The 18,018-nt window shown below is 39.4% G+C and overlaps 1 protein-coding gene across 1 annotated transcript; it reads left to right on the forward strand.

Annotated features, from left to right (window-relative positions):
• Window positions 1-2,544: 2,544 nt before the first annotated feature.
• Window positions 2,545-18,005, forward strand: LOC103716817. The gene is made up of 6 exons (XM_039126260.1): window positions 2,545-2,762; window positions 4,956-8,239; window positions 9,287-9,305; window positions 12,201-12,354; window positions 13,922-17,168; window positions 17,277-18,005. Exons 2-6 carry the CDS (start codon window positions 4,959-4,961, stop codon window positions 17,305-17,307), a joined length of 6,732 nt encoding a protein of 2,243 aa, XP_038982188.1. The 5' UTR covers window positions 2,545-2,762; window positions 4,956-4,958; the 3' UTR covers window positions 17,308-18,005.
• Window positions 18,006-18,018: the final 13 nt, after the last annotated feature.

The raw sequence follows: 18,018 nt of genomic DNA on the forward strand, positions 1-18,018 counted from the left end.
TGGACCGGCTAAGTGGGTGCGAATTTGATTTTACTTTCACATTTGATGCTATAATCTGTGCCTGAACCCTAACCCTAGATCTTTGCAATGGTTGATGGATGCAGTTTTTAGTTTTAATAGATGACAAGGCTTCACCCCCTCTACAAAAAATGGTGATAAGTTCCATTTGCATGTATGAACATGACCAAATTCCTCATCCAAAGAAATTTCTTAGAAACTGCTTCCATTGTCTTGACATCATTCAAAATATCACAGTTTTCCTCAGCGTCGTTTGTTTTCATCGATAACCATTGACTCGGCACTTATCATGCACCGAAGTCCACACCGGGTCCCATATAGAAGATGCTTTCATTGCCGACCAAGCAAAAAATAAAAAATTTTGATGCCCGGACCAGTTGAAGCGTTGATGGTGGCCTCTCCATTTGATTTGGAAATTTAATAAAGCATCAATGTTGCGAGCGGAGAATGTTTGATAAATTCCTAGTAAAACAAGCAAGCAAGCAATTGGTTAGGTTTTTTAGCAATGTTCCCACTAGATCGATATAACATCCCATATAAACCAAAAGATATCCAAATCCAAGATAACAACTTTTTATAATTAATCATCAATCTAATTGTCAACAATAATCCATACGTTTTGTAATCATTAGTCAATCTAATATTGAATGAGTTGTTCATAATGCTCATCCTTTGCTATATCTATCTTTTGGTTACATGATATTGTTAAAGATATAATCAAGTAGCTAATGTGTACATGTTCTTTACAAATTCTGTTTGAAGTACTATACACTGTCTCTGATCCAAGAAAAAATAAATTAAATTAATAATTTTTAAATTCAATCCTAACGCAACCAACTTGCAGGCTTATGTATTATTTATAAAGGACCACCATCTTATTGGTATGTCACTCTTCCCTTTAACATAGCAGCAAGTTGACTCCGCCTAACAAGTGATGTTCAAAAAATCGGCTGAATCATGAACTTGATCAGGACTTGTCTTTCCGGTTCAGTTTCAATCGATTTTTTAAAATCCAATTTGATGTTGATTTGAGAAAAGGTTTGAACTGGAAAAATTTTGTATCCACCAGCTCCCTCCTCTCAATCCTTTCTTTGCTTCTCTTAGCAATCCTTCTAAGTAATTTCCTACTAGTCCATTTAGCCCATTTAGCATGTCGCCGATTAGTGCCCATTTAACCCATCCTATTTAGCAGCCTATTTGATGGAAGCTTATTTAGCTCATAATCCGATAAAACGAATTGAACCAAATTTTTTAGACCGATTTAACCAGATTGTAACGTATTGTCGGTCCAATTTCGATTTCAATTATAGAAACCAATTTAAGCCAGTTTAATTTCAGAAAAATCTGTAAATTGATCCGAACCAAATCATGCACACCCTTCCACCTAACATCCCCGACCATCCAACAACAATATTTTTTTTTGGAAGTTTGGTTCAGTTAATTTTTTTAATTAAAGCCGACTAAGTGGACGTACAGACTCAATAAAATTGAAAATCAGATTTTGGCCAAAGAGAGAAGAGGTATAGGTCAAGTGCTCATACCAATAGCGAAAATGGCTCTGACGAGAACTACGGCTTGATCGATCAATCAACGAAAGCGAATCTCGTCCCTCTGCTGGGAGATTATTCAGGAGGACCTCGTCCCTGCTGTGCAGTTCTTTTTCCGTGCTCGGCTTCGTCCGTCAAGCGACTGCTTCCGCCTCTCTAGGCTTCACTATCGCTCATGACTTTTTATTTCTATAAATAGAATATTAAATTATTCAAGTATAGGTACATCTGTCGATGTCAGAAAATAAAATATAAAGTCAGATTCATTTTACGGGCTACAGTCTTAGATTCCTGCACCTAAGCATTTCTTTTTTAGGGCTCGTTTGGTTCGCGGAAAAAGAAGGGGGGAAAGTGCGGTCAACGGGAAAATAATGAGATGCCTCTTGTTTGGTTGGAGTTTTCAAAGGAGAGAGAAGGAAAAGTTGAATTCCCATGGAAATATGATTCCAACATTTCATGGGAAAGTCTTTCCCATGATTCTCATGGGAAAGTCTTTCCCATGAGAAACATGAGAAAGTTACTTTTCCATGAGGCAGGAATTACTCCATTTTTATTTTTTTCCAAAAAATCTCTTCAGCATTAAAGAAGCATTAAAGAGACATTAAAAACCTAATTTTTATTAAGGGCATAATAGGAATTATACATAACTTTCCTAGGAAAGTGGATGGCCAACCAAACATAAGCATTTTGGAAATTTGTCACTTTCTCATGATTAACCAAACATGCTAAAAGTACTTTTCTAGACATTTTCTTCCTACAAATTTATTTTTTTAAAATTATATTAAAAAAAAAAAAAAAAAAAAGCTTTCCGCGAACCAAACGAGTCCTTAATATTTTTAACTGCTTGCTGGTTTACTCCCGTCTCTGTTTCAAGCCCAGAAAGATCTTACGTCGCCATTGACTTTTCTCAAAGAAATAAGAGGATCCTCGCCTTCTACACTAGAGGAAATTTTTTGTTGAAAAAATAGAAAGACGTGCACCAGTCCAAGTAGCTGTTCTGTACGTATAACAAGCAGCACCTTAACATATTCCAGATCTATAGACGCCCAAGTTTGCTGTTGGTTTTCTGTATCCAAGATTTTAAGTCCATCATTGGCATTCCATTTCTATCCGGCGTTTCGATAGCTGTCCTTGAAAGCTCGCTTCAGTTCTTCTGTTCTTGGGTATATCTTCTCAGAGGCCACCTTCGTCGGCGAGGTATGTACCTCTCTTTTGCTCTTATCGTTGATTTCCGCTGAAGCAACTAAGATATTTTTCTTCCTATTCATTGTTTTGCCCCTCTTTTTGGCATATGGAAGTCCAGTCTTTAAACTTGATGGATTTGATTTGAAAGTCCTATGCTAATATCAGTTGGGTATTCAAGAACATTGAATAGGGTAAGAGGTGAAAGGAAAATTATTATGAAATTAATGATATGGAGTTTAGCTTCACACATAAAAGGGTTTAATTTAGCAAGTCTTCTGATTTGGTTTGTTGTAACTTCAAATGATATTTTTATGATTTATTGTATGACTAAAATTCTAAGTTTATGTGGAAAAATTGTGCAACCTGCTGTCTATTTGTCGTTGTTATGGGGTTGTTGCTTGTGTTTGTTTTTGCTACGAAAATGGAGGATTCTTGTTGGCTCCCTGGGATGCCTGATCATGATGAAATCCTTGTGTTATACACCCAAGAGTGTAGGCAGTAAGTAATAGCTGCAGTATTTCTGTTTTCCTTTTCTTTGAGAATACTCTTAATTTTTTATCATCTGAATTATGAATAGTACTTGTATCTGGTGAAGATGAAGTAGGATACAGCATCAAGCTTGTCCCTTAAATATGCAATGATCCTTGAGATACACCTAACATGAGCTGAGAAACGAGGAAGTGGAATGCATTATCCATTGGTGGCCCTTAAAAATCTTGTGGCCCTTAAGATGACACTCCATTGGGCTCTATCAGGATCGTTACGAGATCTACTTGGTGAATCTATAAGGTTGACTGTGCTAGATCTTGTTTAACTTATTGTGTACATTTATTACCAATCCTAGACTGTCCTAGTTGCTCATTAGGTTCACAATGCTTGTCTTTGACCAATTACTAGATTCTTCAGGAGTCAGGAAGCCTCCCTGCCCACTAACTTGCCTTCTAAATTCCCTGTTAGATCTAAGTTACCTTTCTAGATGACATCTAATGATAGAAATTTGCTTAGACTTTTCATCAAGTCTTTGTCGCTTGAAGTTATTTTCCATTTCTATCCTTTTCTGATGGGAAAGTGTTTTGATAATGATCATGATAAGGATTGTTAAATTCTTTGCACTGAAGTAGTTAGACCTCTTTCGTTCTCAACAAAAGTAACTAATGCTCCTAACCATCCTTTATGGACTCTATGTCCTCCTTCAGATATTCAGTCATTCTAAAATGCAAGAGCAAATACTCTTTCCTATTTATTTATTTATTTACTTGTTTGGGCAAACATGATCATATATACTCGTACTCTGCAACTTTCGACCTTATCTCAACCTATAAATATACTTTAGTGGGCAGCTATGGCTGACTCTTGCTCAGGAGAATCCCTTTTCTGGCAAATTCAAATTGATTTCCTTATTTCTCATATTGTAAATGGTTATGTCAATGATTGAGGAGTACATCTCAGATTAGTCGTACAATCTGATTGCTTCCTTTGGATAACGGCATGGTCTGACCCAGCAGATGTCATTTTTGAATGTATATCACATTATATCTGGTTGATTTAGTCGACGAAAGATCAATTATTTTGATGCTGCAATAGAGGATAGTTATCTCATCATTGGAGCCATTTCTTTTCCCATATAAAGCATCAGAAGATTTATGTTTTGGGAAAGATTTTGATGATTTCCTTCGATATATGAGAGGATTTCCAGCATGACGGGGGACTACCTTAGCTTGTAAGAATCTACTTGAGGAGCTGGTCAATCAGTGCCAGAGCAAGGAAAAGGTCGACGTGTAGGGAGGGGGACGATAAGCCCATAGAGTACGTCGCAATAAAGGAAACCAATAAGACAGTTTGCTCTTACCGCGGAAGGTTAAGTTAAAAGTGGTTATTGCACTCATATAAGGAATATACTCGAGGTATTAATTTCAAATGCAGGGGCGGCAACTCCTAATTGGTTGCCATAGGTATCTTTTTAGTTGACCTTGACTTTTCAGTTGGGGGTTTATAAAATCATACATTGGTGGTGAATGATAATTTTCCACGCACACCTGTTTGATTAGCTAATCCCCTTTAAGTAAAGATAAAATTGAACCTTAATATTATTCACATCTACTTTCATTTCAGATTAATCCAAATATGTTTATTGCAATGACTAACATCAATAATTTCACTTTCATCGTTATTAATTCAATTGGCCTCTGCTTGGCTCTGATACAGGTCATGGGCTTGCCTTGCTTGTCTCAGTGTGGAGCAGGAATGGGATCTAACCTTGGAAACAACATTGTACTGTTCTTATGGAAACATTTGAAGTCCCGAGCAGGCTATCTTCTACGTTACAAGAAGAAAGTCAAGAAACTCGAAGAAGATTTTGAGCATTTAAAGAATGTAAGAAATGACATAAAACGATCTGTCGAGACAGCTAATAGAAGAGGCGAAGAGGTCAATGATGTAGTAACTGCATGGATGAATAAAGTGGATAAACTGGAGACAGAAATTGTTAATATGGGGAAAGAGGTTGGACAGAACAAGAGATGTCTTAAAGGGTGCTTCCCCAACTGTTCCTGGCGCTATCAACTTGGCAAGGAGGCTACAAAGAAAAAAGCTGATGTTGAGGTGCGCCTTGGAGAGGTGCGCTCTGGAGAAGTAAATTGTGAGAGTGTATCTCAGCTTCCTCCTCCGCCAACCTGTGAGGCCATGCCTGTGGGTGATTTTATGGCCTTCAGCTCCACTAGAATCACCATGGATAAGGTTATGAATGCATTAGAAGATGAGAATACGCACTTGATTGGAATATACGGTATGGGTGGTGTCGGCAAGACAACCCTGATGGAAGAGATTGGCAGAAGATTGAAAAAAGATAAGAGGTTTGATGCTGTCATCAAAGTGGTTGTATCACAGAATCCAAACATTGAGCAGATCAGACGTGAGATTGCTGAGCTGTTGGGCATGAGTCTCTGGGGGAGTGGTGAATCTGCTGCTAGGGCACTGGCTACTAGGTTGCGTAAGGAGAAGAAAATTGTGATAATGCTGGATGACATATGGGCTAGGTTAGAGTTAAAAGGCATTGGAATTCCTTTCGGAGATGATCACATGGGTTGCAAAATTTTACTAACTTCTCGTAAATCTGAAGTATGTGATTTGATGGAAACTGATGTTTCGGTCCTAGTAGATGTATTGTCAGAACCAGATTCATGGGACCTTTTCAAAAGTAAGGCTGGAAAGGTTGTTGAAACCTCTGATGTAGAACCCGTCGCAAGAAATGTTGCAAAAGAGTGTGGTGGTTTGCCGCTGGCAATTGTTGTAGTTGGAAGGGCATTGCGAGGATATAATGAAAGAGGTGCCTGGGTTGATGCACTGCTCCAGCTCAAACAATCCACTCCTACAAACCTAGAAGGTGTGGAGGAACAGTTGTTCAAGTCACTAGAACTGAGCTACAAACAGTTGAAAACAGATGAGATGAAAGTGTTGTTTTTGTACTGCTGCTTGTTTCGTGAAGACTATGACATAAGTGAGGATGAACTTACACGATATGCAGTGGGTGAGGGTCTATTGAAAGGTTTGTACTCTTTGGAGAATGTACGAAGTAGAGTGCACTTCTTGGCTGAGAAACTGAAGGCTTCTTGTTTGCTATTAACCAGTGATAAAATTGGATGTGTTAAGCTGCATGATGTGGTCCGAGATGTGGCTGTATACATCGCATCCAAAGACAACAATCATTTCTTTGTAAAAGCTGGCCTAGGAGTGAGAGATTGGCCGGAGGGTGAAAACTTGGAAGCATGTAAGAGAATTTCACTGATGAATAATGACCTATGGGCACTACCTGATCAGCCAAATTGCCCCAAGGTAGTGACCATATTATTGAATATAAATCCTATCACAAGTGGTATGCCGGACAATTTCTTTCAACGAATGGCAGCACTTTCTGTTTTAGACTTGAGTGACACTGACATTGAATCATTACCTTTGTCACTTGCACACTTGACAAACCTAGTGACGCTTCGTCTGGACAGATGCAAAAAATTACAAGATATTGCTATGATTGGGAAATTAAAGAAACTGGAAATACTTGGCTTGCAGAAATGCCGAATTAGTGTGTTGCCAGAAGAAACAGGAACCTTGGTTAATCTGAAGCTCCTGGATATATCAAACTGCAGTTCTCTTAGGATACCATCTAATTTGATACCTAAGCTAATTCGGTTGGAAGAACTGTACATGATAGGCTGCAATGTGAACAAAGATCTCCTTGCTGAGATTGCTTTCTTGAAACGCTTGGTCAGATTACATGTGTATGTAAGGGATGCCAAAAACTTTTCTCAAGATTTTCTCCCTGTCAATGCTTGGGAGAATTTAAGCCACTTCATTATTTATAATGAATTGGATTGGTTTTCGTTGGCATCTGTGTACCAAAGAAATTTTTTTCTCAAGGGAGTAAGCAACTCATTGAATTGGGCTAAGGTATTTTTGGGTAAAACAGAGGAACTCATGTTAGATGACTGCCAGTGGGATATTGTGAATTTGGTGAAATTAGATGGACAAAATGGTTTTGCAGGCCTGAAGAAACTACGCATTACAAGATGCCATCACATAGAGTGTCTTCTTGATACAACACAAGTGGCTCCTTCAAATGCATATTGTGACCTAGAGATTATTAACCTTTGGAATTTAGAAAATTTGAATAGCATCTGCCAGGGACCACTTCCAGCTCTATCATTTGGAAAAGTTAGAATCTTGGATATAATGCGCTGCAAGAACTTAAATAATATAATGCCGTTTGACTTGCTGCAAAGAGTGCATTGCAGTCTAGAAGTGCTTGCCATTAAAGAATGTGGTGAACCACAAGTGGCATTCAATTTTGAGGGACTTCAGCAAGGGAGTATTATGCTGCCAAATTTGAGTAATTTGACACTGCAGCGTTTACCAAATCTGACCAGCATCTGGACTGGACTCATTCCTCATGGAAGCTTGCAGAAGCTGAACACTCTGGAAGTGTCCAGTTGTAACAAACTTGCATATCTGTTCTCATGTCAGTTGGATACTGGACACCAGAGACTGCTACCACCTGGGACCTTCACAAATTTAAAAGAGCTTAAAATATCAAGGTGTAGGGCCATGAGCTATCTCTTCTTGCCAAGCATAGTGCATGAGCTCCAGAGATTGGAAAGGTTGGAGCTCAAAGATAATGAAGCGATGGAGAAGATAGTTGCAGAGGAGAATGGTGTTGAGCTGGAGAAAGGAGCATTCCCCCTACTGAAGGATCTGTTACTAATAAACTTGTCCAAGTTGAGTAGCATCTACTGTGGGGAGCCAGCAGCAATATTTCTTGATTGGCCTTCACTGAAATACATCAAGCTGGGGGGATGTTCAAGTTTGAAGAGTCTCCTGATTGGTCCAGAAAGTGCACCAAAGCTAAAGAAGGTGCATGTAGCAGGACATGATGATGTTGAATGGTTCCAAAATTTGGAGTGGGACGATCCAAGCATCCCTTCCCGCTTTTTTATCTGGTCAGTCTTTTTCCTAGCATTTCTTTTTTTGTTTTTTTCATGCATGCTTCCTTCACAAATTGTTCTCTAGTATTTTACTTCGGTACATGGTACGCCATACTATACCGAACTAGGCATTAAGGGTCATACTATACCGTACCGGTTCAGTACCAATAGACGATATGAGGGGCGTACCGATATTCAGTATGCTGAGCTGGCCCCTGTACTAGAGTGTCATCTCAATATATATATATATATATATATATATATACACACACATATATATATATATACATATATATACACACATATATTACTCCAGTGCATGTAGACTGGATTGCCTCTTGCAGCCTCAGTTCCTGGAGTGTCCTATGACCGGGATATGATACATTTTTTGGCACCCGTAGATTGCCTTCACTGGTCGTAGGACATCCCTGCAATGGGAGTGAGTAACCTATCAGGAATATTTTCAATTTTATAGTGGTACAATTACATATCAGCATTCAAGGACTCGCCTTGCAATTTCAATTGGAAGTTGTTGTGTCCACCTATTTGACATGCAAGGTGAATCCTTTTCTTTTTTTCAAAGTTTTGCCATGGAACTACCCCAATTTGTTGTTGGGTCTGCCTTACACATTTGGATTGGAATTTTCACAGCCCGAATTCAAATTGCCCTTAAGTGCACTATCTTTTCATACTCAGCCAAGTCGACTACACATAATCTATTCAAGGCCTAAGTTGGCCTTTCTATTCCTAGGCCTGGATTGACTTTGCAAAACCTGAAGCCACTACCTTAGCTACAATTCAAAGGCACTAAAGAGTTCATTAAGCTACAATCCCTATCTGCACAACCTGCTGTTCCTTCCAGTGCAGCTTTGTTTCAATCTAACTTAGTGTGTGCAGTCTATCATAGAATGCAGCAAGAGGCAGTTTGGTTATTGGGTGCTCTGTTTTTGTTCTCTGAAATTTGTTTTATAGTGGCTAACACAAAATTATGCTAAAAACAGCCATTCAGACACCGAAAGAGATTCAGATTAGGCAGACGGCTGTGGAGTTTGCTGTTCTCAGGTGCAAGCTTGGGGAGATGGTACTTAATGCAGTCAGATGACTCTCCATAATGTCCTGTTTCTATTGCTTATTTCTTATGCCATGTCATGTGGGCACAATAATGTTTGTTATTTGCAACAAATAACGTGCTTTGTAAGTTGTAACAATTCAGATATCCATCTACTTCTTGTTTGATTATACATTATATTTTGGACTATTCCACTCCAAAAGTTTTATTCTGGACTACTTTAGACCAGCCAAAATTGTATTCCAGAACTGATTAATTTTCTTTGTGTTTTCAATACTTCTCCAGACGCCACAGTTGCAAGGCTTTCACCATTGAGAGGTCTGCGTCTCTAAAATCCTGAAAGGGGTTAAATAGTTTTGTATCAAGTACGAGGATGCAGGACAACTGTCCGAGGCTTCCTTTGATTCTTGAGATTGTTACGTCCTTTTTTCTATAATTTGATCACCGAGAAGAGTGGAAAGGATGCATTATAGCATTGTCTGCGTCTCTCTCTCTCTCTCTCTCTCTCTCTCTCTCTCTCTCTCTCTCTCTATATATATATATATATATGGAAATGTTTCGAAAGGAAAGAGAATTATTGGAGAAAGATTTCGACCCAGTTGTACTAAAAGACCGTTTTTAGCGGCTGCCTTTTAGTTTGAAACCAAAGTTCATGAAAAGTTGCGAGAAGGCACCGCGTCTCGGAGGTCGCTTTTCCCTCTCCCCTTTTCTTCCGGGTTACGATCACCATGACTCTCCTCTTTCGATGGCAGTGCCTCCCCTCTCAATCCCCCTCTACTCGTGCTTCCCTCCAGTACTGAGTTCTCTGGCGATCTTCCCATCGACGCCAACCAAGCCGACGGCCTCAGCTTCTCTCACTTTGGCCTCGAGTTCCTCCTTTTTGAATAAGCCGGTGATCTTCAGTGCTTTTTGATAAATTTTCTGCTATAATGACCGCCTCCATCACCAGGTCCTCAAAACTTTCTACCATCTACCCGGTTCAACTAGAGAGAGACACCAAGAGAGAGAGAAAGAGGGAGAAGAAAGAGAGAGAAATAGAGAGGAGAGAGAAAGAAAAGGGAGAAGAGGGGAGAAGGGAGAAAAACATTCACTCTCCTCTCTTTACGAACGGAAAATCCATCTTCCCCACCTCCTTTCTTCCTTTCCCCTTACCGAAAGTAGGTGGCAGTGGCGGTGGCCCAGCTACCCACCCGAAAACACCCACAGGCGGCCGCAACCTCGGCTAAACTTGGCGGTTGGCGGCGGCAAAACTCGGTAGAAGAAGACCGAAACAAGGATGTCCTGTTTCGGATGAAATTCTGGCAATTGTCAGCCTAAATTAAAAAAAAAAAACGAAGGCCAAAACACCAAAGATGAAGGACGTTTATCTCGATCCTCGGGAAGAATAGCTTGAAATCGTGGCAAAATGTTGCCTATTTTTCGATGAAACTCAAAGGAGGAGGATGAGGGATCTTAAATAGGCAAAAATCTTTGTTTTTGGGTATTTGGATCCCTCTGAAACCCTAGAATTCAAATACAATCACGATCAGATGAGAGAGGAAGGAGACTTCTAGCCGGAGTCCTCCTCCCCTTTTTTCCTCACGTGCAGTGCACGCGAAGAGTTGGGCTGGCCTTTTCAGGCTGGCGCATAGGCCCAACTACTACGGGCCGCTGCAGTTTGTTACTTTCTTTCAAGATGAAAAATGCGATAAGGGAACAGGTTTGTGCTTTGGATGTTTATACGGTTGCTTTTATGCAAGGCAAAGAGCTTTGTACGCTATATGTGATGATAAATTTTATTATATTATGTAAGAAAAACCTGGAATATTTAGGCATGATCGAGAAAGTTAGGATTTTTTTATTTAAAAAAGGTAAAACGTATGAAATATTAGCCATTAGTGTCTGCTCATGGCTTAATGAATGGCTAAAGTTTCAAACTAGAGAAAATAATTAATAATGAAATAGTTTGCATGGTTCTGGAGTAACACGTTGTAGTTTTCAATTGAGGCAATCGGAGTCCCTTGCAAATACCTCCCAACCAAGCCACGACAAGCATACTCCACCTGGAGCAAAATCATCAAACCCTAGAGCCTGTCAAAAATCAAGAAGGGGAAGAGAGATTTCCAAGGGCGACAGGCAAGAGCCACCTTAAGCAAACGGTCAGGGAGAAGGGTGGAAGTGGACAAAGCTTAGGAGAGCGGAGGACAGAGGAAGGTTTGATGGCGTTAATGCGCCGGACCGACCCTAGATTAGGGTTGATGGCAACGAGAGAGAGCCAGTGGTCATCATGGCCTGAGAGATGGTACCGGATGGAGATGGGAGCCGTAAACGGGAAGCACTCGATGGCGAAGACCGGCGAGATCAAGAAAAGAAGGCATAGCGGAGTTAAAGATAAAGAGCAGAGAGGAGTAAAGAGGGCTCGGCAGAGGAGATTGACATGGATCAAGCCATTCGATGGTGAGGACTGGCGAGATCAAGATGGAGAGCAGCGGGGTAGGCGAGGAAGGCAGAGACGAGTAAAAGAGAAGCCAGAGAGAAACAAAGAGAATTTAATTTTCTCCTGACGATCCCTCCTCCCCCATTTCTCGATGCAACCGATCATTGTGAAAATTTAATTTTCTTATCTTTTATTCAAAATTCTACCAGTCAAAAATCTTTGCTTTCTTCTCCTTTGAAGGCATAAACATGAGAAACTAGTTTAGAATTTCTAATCAATAAGTTTGCAGCACATTTTTTCTCACCAACTTTGACTTCTCTAATACTTGCGGGTATAGATAGATTCCTTCTCCTCGATGTTGCTTTTGGAAAAGATATTCTTATACTTGCAGCAAATTCCTTTACGCAGGTTCCTGTACAGGATTTAGTTGCAAATCTCACGTAAGGTATGTGCAATGAGTGGAGCTCAAGGCTACATTTTTGCTTGTTTAGATGGATTGGAATGACGTCTTCGAGCCCATGAAACATAGTTCGTCTACTGCTTTCTATCAGTTTATCCCATGTTCCTTTATCTTCTGGCAACTGTTTTCTAGTTTTGAGCAGCTGCAGCCAGCCCTCGTAACATCTCTTCTCTCTTCTGTAAAAGGTATTTATAGTAAATCAATTCTTGTTATGATTTTTTCTTTCTTCTAAATGTTTTGAAATGCGGGGCAAGAATTTGTTCAGCAGATAAGAAATTTCAAGTCGTGACACCTGGATTTGAACTGGGGATAAAGGATTTGCAGTTCCCTGCCTTACTACTTGGCCATGCCACCAAATCTGATCCAAATAGATAATATTTCTATCCATCCATACTCTATTATTATTATTATTATTATTATTATTTTATCTCGAATCTCATTGTACTTATCTCTTTTAAAAAATTAATCCCTATTTTTTATTGGATTCAGTTTAGATTATCCTCCTGTCTTGCTAAACCTTCACAACCCATCCCATGCTCTCTAATTGAACCATCCCTCATAATCTTAATCCATTCCTTTCCTGGTGGTCAACACACAATGTGTTTCTTTTTGATCGGATTGAGACACAAGTCCCATTTGGCTAGGATGCTCGCGGATTTTTCATCTTCTTTCTCATGAAGCTGGAGATACTAGCTTCTAATCTGCATGTCTCTGCAAATCCTCTTTTCCATTTTTCTTTTTTTAAACATTATTTACCTCAAAGATTCTACTATAACATTTACGTTCCGCCAAAATGTGCTAGAGCGAGTGAAAGGCCCCATGGTGTTAACTTGCCATCTCCAACGAATCTGCTAGCAGCCTCTTCAAGTTCCGCTTGGAAACAAGAGGCTCTTCTCTTTTTTCTTTAATTTTTTTTTTTTTGCCCAAGAAAATTTCCCCCCCGGATCAATTGAAAATTCGATTCTATCTAAACTGCTCATTTTTAAATGATATCATCTCTCTGTGGCATCAGTGCTAACTACTCTATGGTTTGGGTCTTTAGCAGGTCTATTGATAGAAATTAATCGTTTATTCCCAGATGCCTTGTCATTCCCCTTTTTTTCATTCTAATTATTAATATGCGAAGAAATGAAGAAAATTAGGGATACAATTCCACGTGACGTGACTAAAATTCTGCCCCTTCCTTTTTTTTTCAGTTCTTTAGGATAGGAGGATAGGAAGAAAAGAAAAAGGGAATCTAAGATTGAATTTGAGGAACAGAAACAGAAATGTGTATCCAACTCTAGGACAGGATCCACGAAATCATAGCATAGAAAGAAGATACTTAAATGAAATATTGGGATTTAAGATAGGAGTAATTGATAGTTAGAAAGAAATTGTATTACTTAATTATTACTTTATTATTAATTATTACTATTACTCTATTAATATTAATTGTAATTATATAATTACAACACATACAACACAACGAAATCTTTAGCTTTAGAAATGAAAATTGAATTTCAAGTTAGTAACTTCTATTGACTTTCTTATTGATTTTTTTGTTCTTTTATTCTTCTTCAGTTCGGGTCGAAAATAGAAGAAGTTAAGTCGATCCAAATCAAAAGGGGATTTTTTTTTCTTCTAAATGTTTTGAAATATGTTTTCTCATATTTGATGAGAAGAGGCTTGGATAACGACTTCGAAACGTTCTGTTATGTCGTTATCATTGTTTACAATCTCATGCACAAAACTGTTTTTGTTTCTGTGAAGGGACCATGGAAGTTTTGTCTTCAATGATAACTGAGATCGGGAAATGTTTATGGCCACCTCTTAAGACTCGGGTGGCCTACCTTGCATGTTACGGCAAGAAAGTGGAGGAACTCAGGGAACATCTGGACAAACTGCAGCCGTTAAGGAACGACATAGTAAGACAATTAGATGAAGCACGTAGAAAAGATGAAGTGATCAAAGATGTAGTGAATGCGTGGCTAACAAGAGTAACTGAATGGGAGAGCAACACAAGTCGAATAGAAGACAAATTTAAACAGAATAAGAGATGCTGTAAAGGTTGCTGCCCTGATTGGTCTTGGCGCTATAGGCTAGGCAAGGAGGCTGCAGAGAACACAGTTAAAGCTGAGAATCTCCTACAACAAGGAAAAAGTTTTGGCAGTGTGTCTCAGCCTCCACCACAACCAATTTTTGAATCCATGCCAGCAGGAGATTTCATGGCCTTCACCTCGACTAGAGAAGCCATGAAAAAGGTATTTGACGCACTGGAAGATGAAAAGAAGCACTTGATTGGGATTTATGGTATGGGTGGTGTTGGCAAGACAACTTTAATGGAGGAAATAGGCAGGAGAGCTAGAAGAGAGAACATGTTTGATACTGTTGTAAAGGTGGTTGTATCACAAACACCAGATCCAGTGCAGATTCAACGCGATATAGCAGAGAGCTTGGGCATGACACTTCGGGGCCATGGTGACTCAGCAGCTGCAGCACTTGCTTCCAGGTTAAAGAAGGAGAAGAAGATTCTAATAATGCTTGATGATGTCTGGGCTAGATTAGAGTTGAAAAAAGTTGTTGGGATCCCATTTGGAGAAGACCACAGTGGTTGCAAAATTTTAATCACCACCCGGAAAGCTCAAGTATGCGGAACGATGGAGTGCGACACTGCAGTCCTTGTTGATGTCTTATCGGATGAGGATTCATGGGTTCTATTCAAAAGCAAAGCTGGGGAAGTCATCGAGAATCCTGATTTGAAACCTTTGTCGAGTAAGGTAGTTAAGGAATGTGCACGCTTGCCATTGGCAATTGTTGTGGTTGGAAGGGCACTACGAGGGCGTGACAAGAAAGGCATGTGGGAAGGTGCCTTGCTGCAACTGAAGCGATCTATTCCTAAGAACCTTGAAGGTGTAGAGGACCAATTGTTTAAGTGCCTAGAACTGAGTTATAATTATATGAAAGATGAGGAGACAAAATTATTGTTTTTGTTCTGTTGCTTATTTCGTGAAGACTACAACATAACCGAGGACGAGCTAGCAAGGTATGCTGTCGGTGAGGGATTCTTGAAGGATGTCTCTGAATTAAAGGATGCCCGAGCAAAAGTGCACTTATTGGTGGAGGATCTTATAGCTTCTTGTTTGTTATTAAACACTGACAAAGAGCGGGTTGTAAAGATGCACGATGTTGTTCGAGATGTAGCTGTATATATTGCATCGAAAGGTGAGAACCGTTTCTTCGTGAAAGCTGGGCTAGGAATGAAAGATTGGCCAGAGGAAGAAAATTTGGGAGAATGTCGGAGAATATCACTGATGAATAATGACATAAGCATACTTCCAGATCGGCCAAACTGCCCCAAGGTACATACACTGTTACTGAATGTCAATCCATCATTACATAGCATGCCGAGTGACTTCTTTAAGGGGATGGTATCACTTACTGTTTTAGATTTGAGTGACTCCAATATTGAGTCATTACCTTCATCACTTTCATGCTTGACAAAGTTGGGGACACTTCGCTTGGATAGATGCGAAAAATTACGTGACATCTCTCGGATTGGACACTTGCATAAACTTAAGTTACTTGGCTTGCAGAAATGTCCAATTAATGTGTTGCCAGAAGAGATAAGTACTTTGGTCGATTTGAGGCTCTTTGATTTGTCATACTGCACCTCTCTTAGAATACCACCTAATATGATACGTAAGCTATGTCGGTTGGAAGAACTGTACTTGAAAAGCTGCATGATAAACAAAGCTTTGCTAGTTGAAATTGCTTCTTTAGAGAGGCTGGTCTGTTTACAGGTTTATGTGAGGGATGTCAAATATTTTTCCCAGGAGGTGATTCCTCCTGGTGGTTTGAAAAACTTGAACCAGTTCATCATTTATACTGAAGTAGATTGGTTTGTTTTGGCTAATGTATATCAGAGGAATTTTTATCTCAAGGGAGTAAATAACATTGCAAATTGGGCTAAGGAATTGCTGAGGAAAGCAGAGGACCTTATCTTTGAGGGATGCAAGTGGGAATTCACGAGTCTGGCACTGCTAGATAAAAGCAATGGTTTCATAAGTCTGAAGAAACTCCGTCTTACAAGATGTCATCACTTGGAATGTCTCCTTGACACAGAAGAAGAGGCTTCACTAGTTGCCTTTGTTAACTTAGAAGTTTTAAACCTTTGGAACTTGGATAACTTGAATAGAATCTGCAAAGGACCGCTTCCAGCTCTTTCATTTGGAAAATTGAAAATGCTAGATATAATGCGGTGCAACAAATTGGTTGATATAATGCCAAGCTACTTTCTGCGAAGAGTGCATAGCTGCTTACATGTAGTTGCTGTGAAAGAATGTGAGAATCCACATGTATTGTTCAACTTCGAAGGACTTCAGAATGAAAGTGTACTTCTGCCAAATCTGAGAACACTGACACTACATCGATTGCGAAATCTAAAAAGCATATGGAGTGGAGCTGTACTGCCTGGCAGTCTGCAGAACCTGAATTCTGTAGAAGTCATTGGTTGTGATAATCTTGCATCTATTTTCTCACAACGGTTGGGTTTAAGTCACTCAAAATTTCTACCCCCGCAAGCCTTTAGAAACTTGAGGGAGATAAAAATATGGAGCTGCAGGAGCTTGAGGTATCTCTTCTCAGCAAGCTTAGCCAATGAACTCCAAAGTTTAGAAAGACTGGAGCTGAAAAATAATGATAACATGGAGGCAATAATTGCAGAGGAGGATGGTGTTATACTAAAAAAGGATGCATTTCCCTTGCTCAAGGACCTATTGCTCATAAACTTGTTGATGGTGAAAAGCTTTTACCAAGGGGAGCCAGCAGAGATATTTATTGATTTTCCTTCACTAAAATACGTCAAGTTGGGGAGCTGTCCAAATCTAAGAAGGCTCCCATTTGGCCAGGAAAGTGCACCACGGCTGAGGAGAGTTCATGTTGCAGGAGATGAAGATGTGAAATGGTTCCAGAGCTTGGAATGGAAAGATGCAAGCATCCCTTTACGCTTTGATATCCAGTAAGAAATTTACCTAGCAATTATTCTGTAAGATCCAGTTATGCTTTGTTAGTTCTCCTCTATCATCACTGAGCACCATAACAACCTAAATGTTTTTTGCGCACGAAGGTTGCCTCCACCTGTTGTAGGACTCCCATAAGATAGCTATAATAGACCATCTGAATGGCAGCATGTGAATTTTTCCTTTGCTAGCAATTTATTATGATTTAGAATTCAACCATGCACATTAAAATAGGTAAGCAGGTGATGATGTGCCCTAAGTTTGATTCAAGTTTGGTAATTGAAACTAGGACATCAATACTTTTTCATTTGCAGGTGTACCCATTATTGCTATTCAGTTTCTTAAGATTTACCTTAGAAATTGAATTTAAAAATGGTCACATCTCTGAAACTCAAATCAAGATTTAAGACTCAAATAATTGATGCTTTTAATTCAGATTCCAGCCTATTACAAACTTACATCCTGTTACTTCCTGTAAGCTTTTCAATTTTCACCAAGCAGCGTGATATTCCTAAGGGCAGCTAAGCTCTGCGCTGTACTTGTGAAGGCTAAGCCTGTGATAGTCTACAGTCTGGCTTTAGCAACATAGCTTTTTCAAATTATGTATTTATGTGGAGTAATTATTAATTCTGGACTCTCAATCCACCAATTGAAAGCCAACTTATTTTGGAGTACTTTTTCTGATAGAACAAACAGTTGTAGCTGAATGCAGGAAAAGACTAGATTTTGGTCATGTCTACTCTGTTTTTCTAAATGCTCCTTAATAATGGCTGGGAGGAGCTTCCTTCTCTTTTCCTTCGTCTTTCAATGTTGCTGACAAAATTACTATGTCAACAAAACAGGGAATCA

The sequence above is a fragment of the Phoenix dactylifera genome, chromosome 4 (genome assembly GCF_009389715.1).
Source record: "Phoenix dactylifera cultivar Barhee BC4 chromosome 4, palm_55x_up_171113_PBpolish2nd_filt_p, whole genome shotgun sequence".
Lineage (NCBI taxonomy): Eukaryota > Viridiplantae > Streptophyta > Magnoliopsida > Arecales > Arecaceae > Phoenix > Phoenix dactylifera.